The sequence below is a fragment of the Dioscorea cayenensis genome, chromosome 24 (genome assembly GCF_009730915.1).
Source record: "Dioscorea cayenensis subsp. rotundata cultivar TDr96_F1 chromosome 24, TDr96_F1_v2_PseudoChromosome.rev07_lg8_w22 25.fasta, whole genome shotgun sequence".
NCBI lineage: Eukaryota > Viridiplantae > Streptophyta > Magnoliopsida > Dioscoreales > Dioscoreaceae > Dioscorea > Dioscorea cayenensis.
The window spans coordinates 827,373-844,670 of NC_052494.1; the positions used below are offsets into that span (position 1 = coordinate 827,373).

The 17,298-nt window shown below is 32.7% G+C and overlaps 3 protein-coding genes across 5 annotated transcripts; 2 read left to right on the forward strand and 1 right to left on the reverse strand.

Moving 5' to 3' along the window:
* Window positions 1–1,270: 1,270 nt before the first annotated feature.
* LOC120252780 (cytoplasmic tRNA 2-thiolation protein 1-like) lies at window positions 1,271–4,773 on the reverse strand. The gene is given in 11 exon segments (XM_039260937.1): window positions 1,271–1,544; window positions 1,778–1,889; window positions 2,003–2,040; window positions 2,042–2,070; window positions 2,465–2,505; window positions 2,909–3,001; window positions 3,088–3,200; window positions 3,332–3,451; window positions 3,783–3,925; window positions 4,113–4,227; window positions 4,587–4,773. Coding segments are annotated over 11 exon segments (1,065 nt in total). The 5' UTR covers window positions 4,692–4,773; the 3' UTR covers window positions 1,271–1,388.
* A 1,762-nt stretch (window positions 4,774–6,535) lies between these two features.
* On the forward strand, window positions 6,536–10,369 carry LOC120252785 (phosphoserine phosphatase, chloroplastic). The gene is made up of 8 exons (XM_039260943.1): window positions 6,536–6,637; window positions 7,507–7,722; window positions 7,810–7,942; window positions 8,030–8,137; window positions 8,658–8,751; window positions 9,545–9,694; window positions 9,779–9,832; window positions 10,119–10,369. Exons 2-8 carry the CDS (start codon window positions 7,572–7,574, stop codon window positions 10,332–10,334), a joined length of 906 nt encoding a protein of 301 aa, XP_039116877.1. The 5' UTR covers window positions 6,536–6,637; window positions 7,507–7,571; the 3' UTR covers window positions 10,335–10,369.
* A 970-nt stretch (window positions 10,370–11,339) lies between these two features.
* On the forward strand, window positions 11,340–16,189 carry LOC120252840 (probable inactive purple acid phosphatase 1). 3 transcript variants are annotated; one of them, XM_039261023.1, is made up of 13 exons: window positions 11,340–11,523; window positions 12,210–12,390; window positions 12,762–12,853; window positions 13,091–13,157; window positions 13,243–13,365; window positions 13,789–13,881; window positions 14,100–14,229; window positions 14,458–14,539; window positions 14,656–14,788; window positions 14,863–15,068; window positions 15,149–15,274; window positions 15,374–15,683; window positions 15,758–16,189. In XM_039261023.1, the coding sequence occupies exons 2-13, from the start codon at window positions 12,226–12,228 to the stop codon at window positions 16,061–16,063; spliced, it is 1,833 nt and encodes a 610-aa protein (XP_039116957.1). In that variant the 5' UTR covers window positions 11,340–11,523; window positions 12,210–12,225; the 3' UTR covers window positions 16,064–16,189. The 3 variants fall into 3 exon arrangements, with proteins under 3 accessions (XP_039116957.1, XP_039116956.1, XP_039116955.1); XM_039261022.1 differs by having other exon boundaries at window positions 11,340–11,512; XM_039261021.1 differs by having other exon boundaries at window positions 11,341–11,517.
* Window positions 16,190–17,298: the final 1,109 nt, after the last annotated feature.

Sequence of the window (17,298 nt, forward strand, 5' to 3'; positions counted from 1 at the left end):
AATTATTAGATAAAGAAGAGAGAAAAAGAATTACTTTTCACTGTTCCCTGTTTACTGCTGATTAAATGATTTAATATAGCAAATGCAGGTTAAATTAAATGTTTGTGTTTTGCTTTATTTGGATTCTAATTAGGCAGGTTTAAAGTGGGTTTTTTTGCAGGAAAATAACAATGACTTACAGGGTATCTATGTAAATATTGATTTTACAGGGGGTACAATGGCGATTTCCCATTTTTTAGGGGATATGCAAGCACTATATTTATGTAGGCCAGCAATGCTAGTAAATAAAAATGCTTTCTATAAAGGGTATATTAGTCATTACAAAGTTTTCATAGGGCCAACAAAGTTCATATATTTTAGAAAATTATTTACAAACTTTCCTTTAAAAAAAGATTATTAAATTTAATCAATATTGAGGTTGTAAACGAAACGAGCCGAGCCGAGTATCACCAGGCTCGAGCTCGGCTCGAGTATAGTATTCGAAGGCTCGAGCTCGGTTCGAGCTCGTTCGAGCTATTTTTTTTGTGCTCGAGCTCGGCTCGCTGAATAGTTCAAGTAGCTCGAGCTCGGCTCGTTTAAGCTCGATTATCTTGTATACATAAGTATTTTTGTAATTTTATATAATTTATGTAATTATGTACTTTTGTAATTTATATATAAATAATTTAATATTTTATATATAAAAGCTCGCAAGCCTCACGAGCTGAGTGTTTTTAGGCTTGAGCTCGGCTCGTCAACATAAACGAGCAGCTCAAGCTCGGCTCGTGAAAAATCAAATCAAATCGAATTCTGACAACATTCTACTCCTATTGTAAGGAAGGTAGAAATATTTCTTAAAGTATATGAGTTTTAATATTAACTAAAACTTTATAAATCACATCCACCGATCTGAATTTCAATTTTCAATTTAAAAAATCATATTTTAGCACATTATATACGCATATATACTATGTATAAATACTCATATATACTATGTATATTACACTAATTTCTTTTATTTTTGAACTTAAAAAAAAACAAAAATTTAGCATTTTGCCTTGGAAAAACAAAAACAAAATTAATATATATATATATTTTTTGACAAATAGACAATAAACACCCCCTATCTAAAAAGTAGTCGAGAGGTAGTACATGACAGTAGGCGAGGCTCACCGAACCGTGCAGCTCACTCATGCGAGCGTGATTCAATTTCAGGGTCTCCCAAAAGCGAAAAGCTTTTACGCAAGGGACCCGGTGCCAATTAATATATATATGATCCAACACTTTCTGAGACCAAAAAATTTTCAACACCCCCATTGAAAATCAATATGATACAAAAATTATCAGGATATATATATATATTGTTACAAGCCGGTAAAAATGAAAGTAAAAGCATCAAAAAACACTATCTAAATGTCAAGAGCTCCACATGGTTTGCTCTGAAAACTTGAAGCTTTGTTGTGTTCTTCATCCTTTGCATTGTTCCGGCCTCTACTCCGACCAATGCCTAGTTTTGGTAGACCTCGATTTAGTCCGTCGAGCAATACACACGCTTTACACAACTTCTGCAAACAATATTCATTAACCACTCAGAATCATCGCCAAAAATTAAACATTTAACAATGGATTGAAACACTTCTAAGACATGTATGATACAATCAGAGAGGTCACTAACATGATTACATTTCATTCATTGCATTGATAATTTCTAAAGACTAACAGTAAAACGAAGTAAAAGAACTCTTGTAGTAATTATGGCAAGCATGGCTTAAAGTAATATAGGATTATTTGGGATTACCTGGCTTGAAATATAACCACATCGTTCACATGTTCCTTGCTCTGGCATTTTTGTTGATGAAGATATCCTGAAATTTTCTCCTGATCTGATGATATCTAGAATGGCCCTTGGTCTGCAGCAATATATTCAGAATCTCAGATTAACATGCCTTTCGAGAGTCTTTAACTGCAAAAGCTTTGCATTTGTGAAAAATAAATAAATACTGGTATAGATGAAAATGTTTACCTGATCCTCTCCAAATCTTTAATAAATTCCCGAGCAAAAGCCTCGGTATGCATTTGGAGAATAAATACCTGCGATCGCACTAAATATTCAATCACTGGGGAAAAAAATTAACAATTCTCTTGACATAGAAACAAGAAGAGAATACTACAATGTAGTGCTTTCATTAGTTCATAGTGTGAAGAAGCTATTTCTCAAGATAGATAAATAATTATTAAGGACATTAATCAAACTGAAACTATCTACTACCAAAACATCAATGGTACTTTGACGTTGGACGTTTGAACACATGAATGCTCCATCCACATGGGAATCCCATTTTAAATATATACGGCAAATTCTTTTTTTCCCAATTTATCCAAAATAACTAAACGAGGTCATAACAAATTTCAATTGTTAAAAAAAAACAGCTAACCGTATAGCATGTATAGCATATTACTTTAGTAAAAAAAGAGTAAAGCTTACATTCTGTCGAGAAGTAGTCCAGCTTCTTAAAATATGCATACGTATAAATCCGTCAAGGTTTTGCAAATTCAATGATTATAAATAAAAGGAAATTTGCGCATATATATATACCCCTAAAAGTGCATAATTGCATATATACTCCCATAATTTTTTTTTGTGTATATACCCCTACAAAACATGAACATTGCATATAATCCCCATCAAAAAAACCTCACCATTTCACTCTAACCTCAATGGCCAAATGTCACATACTAATAGAGAAGTGATGCTAAAAAGGGTATTTTCAAAAAAAATAAAAAAATTAACAGTTGGCTTTTGAACACATAGGTGTATATACACAAATATTGGTGTTTACTAGGGTTAAATATTGCAAATATAATTCTTATTTGTTAGGGGTGCATATGCAACTTTCTAAGAAATAAGTAGCATTAATGTCAAGGATATATAACAATCTCCTTCTCATATGTGTATTTGAATGGCTTGCACCTCGGAATAGGTCCATCTTCACCAGTGGTTATAAAAGTACATCTACTCAATCTACAAAATAAGATGAAAAATATTTAATAAACAAAATAAGAGAAATGCAAATAGGAGGAGGATAACAAGACATTTGGATCCCATACCTTGCTATATCACCCCTTAATATGTTCAAGAGAATGGTTTCTGCCATATCATCAGCATTATGTCCAGTAACAAGTTTCTCTGCTTTCATAACTGCAGCACCTCGATCTAATGCCTAAGATAATCAAGTGAAAAATAAAAATAATGTATACATAACTCAATGCAAACCATTGGCCTAAAAAGAAGCTGTTTTGTAGGACAAAGCTTCATCATGGTTGATCATACATAAACGAAGAGATGACATACCTGCCGGCGGAAAACCCCACAGAAGGTACAGTTATTTTTTAAGCCAATTGCTTTCACAATTTCATCCATTGTCCAGCCATACATGGTCTTGTATGAAACTATTTTTAGTGGCAATCCATACTACAAAAGATGAGTTAAATTAGAATGGCACTATGTAAAATTCATCAAAGCATGACTGTATGAGGTGAACACAAAAGCAACATTCGAGTCACAGTTCAGGGAAATGATTGATAAACAATGTAAAAAAAAAAAAATTACAGAACATAACCAAGCAAGGGATTGGACCAGAGCATTTGTCATCATTTAAAACCAATCTTTTTTTTATTTTGATTCACAAGTGAAAAGTGCATAAAGACAGACATCTATCTACATGGTCATCTTCCATCAAAAATCATTTGAAAGTTTGTCAAAACTAGATATCAACCTACATCATGGCCATGAACCAACCCACCTGGATTTCATTTCTTTTGACAGTTTCAAGTGAATCATCTCTATAACCAGTAATGCCTTCATCGACAGACAAAAGGAAGAGATCAAGCCCATAATTGTGCCTCCTATTGAGTTCTGATAATACATAAGCTAGGACAGTTGAATCTGCAACAGAAAACCAACAAGAGCAAACAAGTCATCCTCAGAAAGTTTCTAATGTTAACCAGCATAAGCTCCATTATCATCAACCATACTGCCAATCCCATTTCATTAAAGAAAATGAAAAAGAGCAATGAATTTAAATTGTTCATCAAATAAAAGCATTTCATCAATGAACATCATAATCATTTACCTTTCCCTCCAGAAGCCCCGATAGCAACCCGTTCTCCAGGCTTAAACAAATGGTTATCGACAATAGTTCTATGTATCTCATCCTCAAATACAGTATAAAAGCACTCCCTGCAAATCTACACCAATCGAGTACTACCAAGATCAGTGATTAGCTAGATTTGGACTAAACATTTTTAAATCATTTCATACCTACAGAAAAAGTAATACTTGAGTCAGTGATTTGCTAGCTTTAAATTATGAACTTTTCAATATTTTTTTACAAATTTGTGCAAACATAACTCAAATTATACACTAAAAGAACAAGCAAATTGCAAAGCTATACAGACAAATACCACTGAAATCAGCAATTTGCTAACTTTGGACTACGAACTTTCGATTATTTTTATTACAATTTAGTTAAAGCACAAAGCAAATCACACTATAAAGGGACAAATTTGAACGAATAAAACATAGAAAAAATCATAATAGAAATCACCTGCTCTAGGGTTTTGGGCCGTTTGAGGGCGGCCTTCCTCTCGTTACAGATGGAGCAGACACGACCTGCGCCTCTCCTAGACTTCTTCTCATCACTGTCCTCCATGAGCTCCGGCCACCACCGCCACCCCCCTTCCGGCGAGGTCTAGGGTTTTCCCTTCTCTCTCTCTCTCTCTTTCTATAGCGAAATATTATAATGTTTTGGAATTTTATATATACTATCCATTAATTATGACATATATAAAGGATCCCGTTTGTAAAAGTTACTGAAAAATAATTTAATTTTTGTGATATATATATATATATATATAAAGTAAAAAAAATTGCCTTGCACATCTCAAAACTATTTCCCGGACAAAAGGTATTTAATAATAAATATTATAATATTATTATAATATTTATAAATATATTAAATTATTTTTAAAAGTATTTTTTTATAATTTTTTAAAATTTATCATTTTTTAAAAAAATTAAAAATAGTCTTTTTATCAAATTTGTTTATTTATCAAATTCTTATATTATTTATCCAAATGTTAAATTTCTAATGATATATATCCAATCTTATTTTGTTTTTAATATTACAATTTTCGTGTGTATATATATATATATATAAACAGTTGAAGTTTTTATTAATCAATCAAGACAAAAGTAGATACTGAAAGTTCGAGTTGCTAGATTTAGAAGATTCTATGTTTTTAAAATAAATCAGAAATCAATAGTATTGAGATGGAGATGAAGAGGTTCTTCTTTATTTTTTAATATAAAATTATTATATATTTGAACATTAATGTGTGTATAATATCTTTTGTTTTCATAAATAAATTAATTTTTTATCGAATCTGTAATATAGGAGGATTCATCATCAATAAAAAAAAAAAGTTCATTGATTCAATGGTTCAAAACATTATTTTTATTTTTATAAAGAAAAAGAAATATTTTATGCGGAAATTTATAGTTAGATATAATAATATGTCAAATAAATTAATAAACCACATATTCATGCTAAATTTTATGTCAAACACTAACGTTATAGATGTTGTAAATGAAAATTTTTCCAAAACAATGTTTTTATGTTTAGATTGTTTGTTGCCATTTTGGTTTTAGTTGAACTTGAGCAAAATAAATTATTTGGTAAGTATTTAATTATTTATGTAATTATTTATGTATGTTAAAATAATTAAATAATTTTTCATGTACGAGTTATCTAATAATATTTAACTTTTTTAACACTAGTTATGATCTAAACACGAAACATTGTCTTGGAAAATTTTCATTTACAATATCTATAATATTAGTCTTTAACATAAAAATTTAGCTTGAACTTGTGGCTTATCGACTTATATAGTATATTATTATATCCAACTATAAAATTACGCATAAAATATACTTTTTCTTTCGTAAATCAATGATTTTGAACCATTGAATCAATGAACTTTTTATTGGTGCATGAATCCTTCTATACTACAGATATGATAAAAAAATTAAATAATTTATGAAAACAAAAGGTATTATATAAACAATTAATGTTGAAACATAAGATAATTATATATATATCAAAAACAAGGGAAAAAACTCTCCATAAATACCATCACAATACTATTGATTTCTAATTTATCATGAAATTATGAATCTTCCAAAGTCTAACCACTCAAATTTTCAATATTCATTATGTTTTGCTAACGATGATTTGATCGATAAAATCAACTCTTTTTATCATACTGTGAAAGGTTTAGTTTTTTAAAAAATATTAAAAGAATATAAAAGCACAAGGATAAATTTGAAAAAAATTAATATTTTATAATTTTTTTAAAATAAATATGTATAAAATAAAAAAGTTTTTAGAATAAGACCAAGATGAAGTAATTTCAAGATTTTTTTTTTATTTGAAAAAAAGGATATATAAACTAATAAAAGATATAATGATTATTATTTAATAATATAGACCGGGAAAAGAGCGCGGTGAAACATTGGCTTCTCGCGCCGGCCGGAGAAGAAGAGAAGAGTTTAGATCTGAGATCATCTCTCGCGAATCCAGGCTTCGCTTGTGCTCTGGTAATCTCTTTGCCCATCTTGATCTTGTTTGTCCGCTGTGTTTTCTATTTCGATCTGCTCTGCTTTTGGCGGAAGGTCTACGCTTGGATTGATTTTGAGATCAAACTATTTGAGTCTCAGATTGAATGTTATTTTTTGTTTGTGTTTTTATGTGCAAAATTTCTTTTTTGGAGTTCTGGGCTTGCAATTAATGGTGGAAGAATCAAAACCCTTTTGAATTGTGTGAAAAAGGTGGGGTTTTGGGCAGTGCACGAACTTTAAATTTTATGGTTCTTTGTTTGCATTGAGCATGATAAGTTAGAATTAAATCTTTCATTTTGTTGTTATTGTTGTGAAGGAATCGTCTTGTGTTGCTGCCTTGGAAATATCATGTTTCATTGTGATAGCATGGGTCTTTATGGTGTGATTTTATTGAAAACACCAAACTTTATGATTTCCTCAATGTGACGATGTCTTTGATGATTGAGATATAGATGTGATGTAGTGATTGCAAGTTTGAGATCCTTCATTTAAAGAAATGCACTGATGGTCACTTTCCCTTTAGAACGATAATGTACAGAATGGGGGAAAAATATCCCTAGTTTGGTTGTCTTGAATCAGAATTACATTTCTCAACATCAACATTCTCTTTCTTGTGTTTAACAATCATGTCATAATGCTGTTGCTGTGGTGGGAATTTACCTGGATTAACTGGAAAATGGTTACCATCATGATCAGCTTGTTGACTTTTTGCTGTTCTTATTTGTTCCATTGATCTTGTTTGAAACTTTTGGTACACTCAAGTTTGAGCTGCTGCACATATTCATATTACGTTGTATAACTTTTTTTTTTCTCACACTGATTCACATCTATTCAGTGTGTGATGGCAGCGGCAGGTAGTGCACAGTTGTGCTTCATTCTTCCAGTTTGTGATTCTCATCGCTCGGCTCTTCCCATGTTGACCTTGCGTAGTTTTCCAAAGTATCCAATCAGGCTTTCTTTCACTACGACAAGATTGTATAAACCTCCTGCAATAATGGCAGGCTCCTTGCATTCTTCAAAGGAGGTATCTTCCACCCATTTGGATAATACTCTACCTACCAAAGGTGATTGTCTATAGCTTCAACTTCAATATTGTGCATTCTTTTGTGTAATTTTCTGCCCTTTCATTTGCTTCTGTATATGTATTATAGACGTGCTTGAGATTTGGCGCAAAGCAGAAGCAGTATGCTTTGATGTGGACAGTACAGTGTGTGTTGATGAAGGTATTGATGAACTTGCTGATTTCTGTGGTGCTGGGCAAGCTGTTGCTGAGTGGACTAGCAAGTAACATGCCATTTGACTTGTTTCCTTATGTGTCTGATTTGTTTAGATGAAGCTTATTCAGCATTTTTTTTTTAATTTATTTGTCAGGGCGATGAATGGCTCTGTTCCATTTGAGGAGGCATTAGCTGCAAGACTATCTTTGTTTAACCCATCACTTTCTCAAATCAATGATTTTCTTGAAAAGCGACCACCCAGGTATTATCACTTTTTATATATAAAAAAAGAAATTTATTGTTTCTATCATGTGCTATTTACTTGAAACTCTCCCATAAAATTCCTATTTGGTAAGGAGAAAAATTATTTGGATTTTTTTATTTCCATGGATTTTGGGAACAATGATCAGGTTTATTAAGCTTCTGTCTTTGATTGATCAAACTGATGAAAGAATTGTAGAATCATGTGCACCGTTTGTTCAATAGTAACTGGTGATCCTTTTTATTTTTCTGACATATCCAGTTTTCATGTGGCGCTCTTGTTCAAATGTAATCATTCAGTCAGTATTTCATTATGTCATCCTCAGTTGCCCACAGGCTAGTGATTTACTATCTTCTGTGACCATGATACATCAGAAGCATAATGCCAGTTTTATATTTCTCCTTGCTCGTTTTTCTGAAACCGAATGCATGTGTTCTGATGTATGTGATCAGTCGCATACATTTGCCCATTTCTTTGTTATGTTGTTGGTCTATGAGTAATGCCTTCTGTCAAAGTGTAGAATTTCACCTGGCATTGCTGAGTTGATCTTGAAGCTGCAAGCTAATGACACTGAGGTGTACCTGATATCAGGAGGTTTCCGGCAGATGATTAATGTATGCTTTCTTAGCTTTAAGACTTTTCAATAAAGAAGTGCAAATATATATATATATATATATATATGTATATGCACTAGACTACAAGTAGTTGTGAGCTTCAGATTACCGTTACATATGATAGACATATTTTGTAGCTTTCAATTCTAGTTGTTCTGTTTTGGTCTGTTCAATATTTTGGCAGTCAGATGGTTAAGTTTTCGCTTTCTCATACGAATGCACATGGTCCTTTACTGGAGACAGATATGAATTACTGTTTATCCTGTCCAGCTGTAGGTGCTTGACCCACTTGAGACAAATGGTTTCCTGGCGTCATTTCTTGTGTGTTGCAAGAATGTGGTGAAAATTTTTGGGCTATAAAACTCTGATAAATACTTGATAGAAACTGCTTGAGAAAAAGATTCAGGCACCACAAATGAGAATAACTTTTGTTATGAAATGGTTCCTTTGGAGACAATGCTCCAAATCTTTATTTTTAGTGGGACTTGAGATTACCGACCTGCTTTAATGCCAAACCATCATTAAGTTGATAGGGTCGAGTATCATTAAGGTATATGTAGATATCCTCAATACAATTCATATCAGTTTATCACAAATATTAAATCATCATCCCACTGCAGAATGCAGTTTTGAGTCTTTTGACTATAGATTCATTATATGCTCTAGCAGAATTTCTTTGTTGATAGCCTCTGATTTCTCCTCTACTAATTATATTTTCAGTTTACAGACTGAATGAAAAGCTATAATGTAATATACAAATTAATTGGTTAGGATTTCTTCTTTTGTTTTGCAGCCTGTTTCAGTAAAGCTTGGAATTCCTCTTGAAAACATTTTTGCAAATCAATTGCTTTTTGGGAGCAATGGCGAGTTCCTTGGTTTTGACACCTCTGAACCTACTTCAAGAAGTGGTGGAAAAGCTACAGCTGTGGAAGATATAAGAAAGGTTTAGGTTTATAATTTTACTTGCTAATAATTTTAGAATAGGCCACATGCCTTCACTATCAATCATGATTTATGAAACTTGCAGAAGCACGGCTATAAGTCTATGGTCATGATAGGAGACGGTGCAACTGACCTTGAGGTAAGAGAAACTATTTGATAATCTTAGCGAAATTATTAGATAAAGCAGACAGTACATGCGTTTTTCCTATGTTTTTAGATCGCATTTATTTCAAAACTAACAGCTTTTGTTTCTTGAAATTCACCAAAAAAAGTCTTATCAAGTTTTTTGATTGTTAACAAAAACTCTGATTACGTTAACTTTCTTTCAGATGATAATTGTCTGAGAAGTATTTTATTGATAACATTTTTCAAGAGTTAATGAAACAATTTAAATCTTGATTCAAGTCTTGTTTCTCTGATGACAGGCTAAGAGACCCGGTGGAGCGGACTTATTCATCTGCTACGGCGGAGTTCAATTGCGGGAAGCTGTCGCAGCGAAAGCCGATTGGCTGGTCTTTCAATTTCCAGGACTTGTTAAACTCTTTGGAATGATTCCAATTTGTTGTTCTTTATATGTTGCAACATTTGTATTCTTATGTGCTATTCATGTTATCATTCACATATCCAATAAATGTTCCTAAGTTTCCTTTCTTTGAGGGATTGTAACACTGTTAAATTTTGTGTGAATTTGATTGTCATCTTTGATTTGCAACTCTAGTGTTGTAGTCTTGAAAGAGTTGCAATCTCTGACTGGTTATTCAGATTTTTTAGGCTATTGTAACATTTGTAAATTGAATTTTTGGCAACTCTTTCTTATATATGAGAATAAAAGAAACGTTCTATTTTTATTGATTTTATATTTGTATATTTCCAATCATACCATATATTATTTATTTTTTTGATTGGATAGGTTGCCCTTAAAATTTTTCAATTTATATTATCACTCCCTCCACTTTTAAAATTAAAACATTCCAGTATTAAAAAAAATATATATGTATATATATATAGAGGACATGTAATCTAGATGCGTTTTTAGATTTCAAATCTATGGACGTCCACAGTAGTCGTCAGATGATGATTCGATGGTTATGATCATCATAAACAATACAAAATGCGTTTTACAGTGTCATACATTAATCGTGAACATTAAAAAGATGTTATACAGTAATTATGAACAGTATAAAAAGATATACAATACTTATATGAACAAATAACCATTGAATCGTATTTAACAGCCGCTGTAAAAGAGACATCCCTAAAGAATAGTAATCTAGGGAATGTCCATAGATTACCATTTCCCATATATACGACGCACACACGAATATATGATTATATAAAATGATTTACGGGGAACAAATATTGATAATACAAGGGTATAACAGTAATTTCGCATTGGATACAAGTCAAGAGAAATTTATTTTAAAAAACAATTGTTTTTATAGAAACAATTATTATTCTTAATATCTTATATTGTTTCATACAGTAATTATTTTGATCAAATTGGATAAATGTCTTCAAATTTATTTCCAAAAAAATTAATAATAAAATAGTTCAATTATTATGCTGAAATTTTGATTATTCTGATGAGAGTATATTCTTCTCAAAATTCCATCTTTCTTTTCTGACCTCAATTTTCTTGTGTTTCCATTTACTCCATTTTCTATGCTTTTGATTATTTAATTTGCTTTGAGTCAATGGATTCTTTGTCTTGAGATTTGTGAAGTTTGTTGACCTCCTTCAGTCTTTATAGTTTATACATCACTAGCTGTTCTTGTTTTGGTTTCAGCACTCAACTCAGTGAGCCTTCTTCCTCTTCAGTGTAAGGTGACAGTGAGTCTTTCTCTTCTTTCTTTTCTTTGTTTTTGTTGCCTTCTTTGATTGTCTCTTTGCTATTTTATTGGATTGTTTTAGTTTTTTTCTTTCTTGTTTTCAAAGGTATCAACTTTGGTTTTATGGTCCTACTGTTTTTGATATGATAGTCTTATTGGAACTGTTGTTCAGTTTCTCTTGTGGTGTGATTTCCTTTGTATATGAGTAGATGAAAAGGGAATGGATATTGAGAGGGTTTGAGTTATTATCAGGATGTGCAATTTGCTAGTCAAATTGTGTTATTTTGCTTGTGATTTTTCTTTCAATGTTGTTGTGCAGCTTTGAATTTCTGTTGTATATAAAGTTGAGGATATCTGATGGAAATGAGAAGATGGAAAGGAAATGGGTACTGAAAGGTTTTCTGTGATGTGCAATTAGCTTATCAAATGATGCCAGTTGCTTGAAATTTTGCTTTCTCTCTTGTGCTGTTTTAAAAATATGTTTTTTTTAATTAAGAAGAGAATATAATGGCCAACGATCGATGAGGATTCCCCATGGAAATGAGTAGATGGAAAGGGAATGGTTATTGAAATTGTTTGTTTTCTTTCATTTTGCATGGAATTTTTGCTTTCTATGTTGTTCTACTTTAAAGTTTTGTTTTTTCTTCTTCTTTTTTTAAAAAATTTTAAATTTGAGCATTGTTGCAGGTTTTGAAGCAGAATCATGGTGTTCTACTTGTTGATTCTCTTGGGAATCACCTCGAGCTTGTTCAGTTTCGGGGCATCCAGTGGAGAGCAGCCACTTTCCAGGATTGCTATTCATCGGACTACGTTCGCCGTTCATAGCTCTGCTTATGTGAAAGCTTCTCCAACTGTTCTTGGCTTGAAGGCACTCTTCCAAACATTGCTCCTTTACTCTTACTTTACTTTCTTTGTTCATTTTGGTTTGCATCTTATGTGTTTTTTATTGGCTGGAAAAGGAAATCAAAGCATTTATTATTTGTGTGAAGTTTACTCTAAAAAAGCATCTGGCTTTTCTTTGAGAATGTATTAGAGATGGATTATTTTCAGAAAGCATAAGCATTGAAACTTTAATCATAGAAGCTTAATTTGTGAACCTTTGCAAAAATCCCATATTGTATTTACATTTTGGTTTTCTTTTGATTGATGGGGCATGATATTTGATTTATACATCATTGAAATAGGATTTGTTTGACTTTGGTACTGACCTCTAATCAAAGCCATCATTGTCGGTTGCAGGGTGAAAATAAGGAGTGGGTGACATTGAACTTTGGTCACCCAAATCCATCAAGTGATGACTGGATTGGAGTCTTCTCTCCAGCAAATTTTAGGTAGATATCTGATTTGTAATTGAACTAATTCCAGTGTAGAATAAATCTGAATAATCTGTGTTTATGATCTATAGACCACTTTGCTCTCCATGATGATGATGAGTTTTATTTAGCATTTGAAGTTTATTTGGAATTTGATTCTATGTGATATATCATCTCAAACAACTTGTGTTATGCCTTTGATCTCTAGCATCAGCCCAAATCCTGACTTTCTTGATTGTTGTTTGTAAATTTCAGCGCTTCTGTTTGTGCACCAGAAAATGAAAGAGTTCATCCACCGATATTATGCACATCTCCTATTAAAGTTGGTATTTCATTCTGTGTGGTAGGGAATTTATGTCAGTGTTATTGTATCTTTAATTTGATTGATTTTCATGTTGATTTTGTAGTTTCAATATGCAAATTACAAAGACAACGGCTATAATAAAACAGGAAAGGGATCTTTGAAGCTCCAACTGATCAATCAAAGGGAAGACTTCTCTTTTGCATTATTTTCCGGTGGTTTGTTGAATGTAAGAAATTCTTCAAACCAATATCTTCATTAGATAGCATAAAGAACAACGCTATTGCTACCATGAACTTGAAGGAATTAGCTCAAATCAGTACAACAGTGCCTGAATCTACGTGTGCATTGATCTTCGTTCTAAGTTCAAAGAAAAATAGCAACATGTAGAATAAGCAGCTTATTTTCTTTGATACTGTAATTTCATCTTTCTAAATTTTTATGTATTGAAGAAGCAGGTGAAGTAAAGTTCCTTTGAAAAACTTCTAAATTAAAACAGATAAATCACTCTTCTTCCAATCTTGCTTTGTTATATGCTCTACTTTCTCTGTTGTTCTATATATGTTCATGGGAGGCTAAATTTTGTTCTTTCTGCCTACAATGTTGAAGCACTTTTAACCGCGTGAAATTTATTGATCTTTTGCAAGAACAGCCAAAGCTGGTAGCTGTCTCGAATACAGTAACTTTCGCTTACCCGAAAGCACCTGTCTATCCACGGTTAGCTCAAGGAAAATCCTGGAATGAAGTAAGGTTCACTTTCCCTTTTTCTGTTACCAAAATATATTCATCTGAACTTGTTCTGAAACAGACAGCACAATTAACTTTAAAAACTCAATTACATCAGAGTTTCTTGTATGGGCACTTGCTCATACATATCTTGAAATGCAGCTCAGTTTCTTTGTTCTATTTGCAAGTTATGTCTTTAGTTATGAATTCTACTTTAATATACTACAATGATATCAGATGACGGTAACCTGGACGAGCGGATATAGTATTGATGAAGCTATTCCATTTGTTGAATGGGTTCCACAAGGAGGAGCCCCAATGCATTCACCGGCAGGAACTTTGACTTTCAGTCGGAGCAGCATGTGCGGTAAGATTTTGATTCTTTTCTATAATTTTTCTTATTGATCCTATTTCTTTGTATCCTGTGACAAACTAGGCCTGGCGGCTACATTTAAAGCTAGCTCTCCTTATTGAATGACATGGCAAAATTCGTCAATGTTTTATAATATATGCCATGATTTATTTACTTAAGGTCCTTCGACTTCAGTACTGATAAATGTCGAAAAATGATTAATTTCAACTTCATTGTTCACAGGTGCACCTGCGAGGACTGTGGGATGGCGTGATCCTGGTTACATACATACAAGTTTTCTGAAGGACCTATGGCCAAATATGAAGTACATTACACTAGTTTATTTTTCATTAAACTTTTTTCAACAAACACGACAAACTATTACTATCGAGTTTTCTTCAATGATTGTAATTAGTTTCCTTTTAACAATCACTGTTGCAGGTATGCCTACAGGCTTGGTCACAAATTAAACAATGGTTCTTATGTCTGGAGTCATTTATACAGCTTTAGAGCTTCGCCCTTTCCTGGGCAAGAATCTTTGCAGCGTGTTATCATTTTTGGTGACATGGGAAAGGTGAGAGACATTTGTCTAATGATTTTCTGCTAAATATCAAATTCAGCTCCTGAGATGCTTTCTTCTTTTATCAGGCAGAAGCTGATGGTTCCAATGAGTATAATGACTTTCAGCCTGCCTCACTTAATACCACAAATCAGCTAATCAAGGACTTGGAGAACATCGACATAGTTCTTCATATTGGAGATATATGTTATGCAAATGGGTACATATCACAATGGGATCAATTCACCGCACAAATTGAACCCATTGCTTCAACTGTGCCTTACATGGTTGGAAGGTTTGTGTATATATATACACATATATTTCGATGTTCACTTTGATCTTGCAAATAACACTTTTGGAATACTTACTCTGCAGTGGCAATCATGAGCGAGACTGGCCTGGGACAGGATCGTTTTACGGTAATATGGATTCAGGAGGTGAATGCGGAGTTATAGCAGAAACTATGTTTTTTGTCCCTGCTGATAACAGAGCTAAGTTCTGGTATAAGACAAAAGAGACAGATAGCATTACATTTTACTTTTATCGGCTCCATGTTTAGAGTATAATATATATATATATATATATATCATTACTTCACAGGTACAAGACAGATTATGGAATGTTTAGATTCTGTATAGCAGACACAGAGCATGATTGGAGACCAGGGACCGAGCAATATAAATTCATTGAACATTGTCTAGCATCTGTTGACAGAAGAAAGCAACCATGGCTCATCTTTCTTGCTCATCGAGTTCTTGGTTACTCCTCTGATTACTCTTATGCTGTCGAAGGATCCTTTGAAGAGCCAATGGGAAGAGAGAGTCTTCAAAAACTTTGGCAGAAGTATAAAGTGGACATTGCATTCTATGGTCATGCACACAACTATGAAAGAACCTGTCCAGTGTACCAGGTAAAAGAAAAACAAAAACTGGAAACTTAAAATTTCTCAGTTGGAAAGTTTTTGATCGTTGAGATTGATTGCAGAATACGTGCGTCCGCAATGCATCCAATCTCTATACTGGACCATTTGCAGCGACAACACATGTTGTTGTTGGTGGTGCAGGAGCTAGTCTTTCTGGTTTTACTACGCTAAGAACTCATTGGAGTTATTTTCAGGACTTTGATCACGGTTTTGCTAAACTAACAGCATTTAATCATTCAACATTGTTGTTTGAGTACAAGAAAAGCAGTGATGGAAAGGTCTATGATCATTTCATCATAGCTCGTGATTACCGTGACATTTTAGCATGTGCTTTTGATAGTTGTGAAAGAACTACATTAGCTACTTGAACTTGAGCAGAAAAAATACAGTGTTTGATTGTGGAGAGAAATGAATGGTTTTGTGACAAGAAATGTAAGTTTGTGGAAAATGGGATTGTGAATCTGTGATGGAAATGAAATAAGCGTTGAGATAAACCGAATGATTAATTGGTTTCTTGTTTGTGATTTAATTCTTGTTTCATCTGGCATTGCTGATTTGATCTTAAAGCTGCAAGCTGATGACTCTGACGTGTACCTGATATCAGAAGGTTTCTGGTAGATGATTAATGTATGCTTTTTAACTTTAAGACTTTACAGTAAAGAAGTTCAAATATACATACATACATATATATATATATATATATATGTACATGTATATGCTTCTTAACTTTAATCTTGATTCAAGTCTTGTTTTCTGATGACAGGCTAAGAGACCCGGTGGAAGCAGACTTGTTTATCTGCTACGGCAGAGTTCAATTGCGAGAATCTGTAGCAGCAAAAGCCAATTTACTGGTTTTCCATTTCCAGGACTTGTTAAACTTTTTGGACTTGTTAAAATTCGCCATTCAATCCATTTTGCATCCAAGATTTGAAATTAGGTGGATGTGAATTAAGCCTAAAGAAAGTGTTTTCCACGCCTTGAAGACTTGTGCACTAATTTCTTTCTAATCTCTTCCTCTCCTCAAAGAACCATCTCCACCAACAATTGCAACATTTGTATTCTTGTATGCTATTCATGTTATCATTCACACATCCAGTAAATGTTCCTGAGCTTCACTTGTTTAGGGAAGGTTGTAACACTGTTGCATTGAGTACCAAATATTTTGGGTCCAATTTTGATTTCTTTTACCCATGATTATAATTATTATGTAATATTAATTCTTTATATCCTTTTGCAAATTGAAGCATTTGACTTTTGTTCTAATTTTTTTAAAAAAAATTTTGGTTTGTGTGAATTTGAATGCCAGCTTTGATTTGTAAGTTGACTTTTTTAATCTTGAGGGAGCTGCAATCTCTGACTGGTAATTCATAATTTTCATATTATCGTGAAAATTATGGGAAGAATCATATTATCGTTTAGGACGCACTTGACAAGTCTTAATTATCTCGTGTATTAGCTTACCCATATGATAAATTCTTAAAAAAATCGCTAAATCATTATAACTAATGCACCTCCATACGTACATATTTGTCTTTATAACAATACTCGTCAAAAACAAATATATTAAAATGGTGGGTAAATTTTCACTTCAGCCACTTTAACC

Bases quoted from the DNA above. Each gene is read 5' to 3' on its own strand.
- LOC120252840 (XM_039261023.1), top strand. From the start codon at position 12,226: ATGGTGTTCTACTTGTTGATTCTCTTGGGAATCACCTCGAGCTTGTTC. The intron at 14,789-14,862 runs GTGAGAGACATT...TTCTTTTATCAG, and splicing joins TTTTTGGTGACATGGGAAAG to GCAGAAGCTGATGGTTCCAA. The intron at 15,684-15,757 runs GTAAAAGAAAAA...GATTGATTGCAG, and splicing joins GAACCTGTCCAGTGTACCAG to AATACGTGCGTCCGCAATGC.
- LOC120252785 (XM_039260943.1), top strand. From the start codon at position 7,572: ATGTTGACCTTGCGTAGTTTTCCAAAGTATCCAATCAGGCTTTCTTTC. The intron at 7,943-8,029 runs GTAACATGCCAT...TTTATTTGTCAG, and splicing joins GTTGCTGAGTGGACTAGCAA to GGCGATGAATGGCTCTGTTC. The intron at 9,695-9,778 runs GTTTAGGTTTAT...TGAAACTTGCAG, and splicing joins CTGTGGAAGATATAAGAAAG to AAGCACGGCTATAAGTCTAT.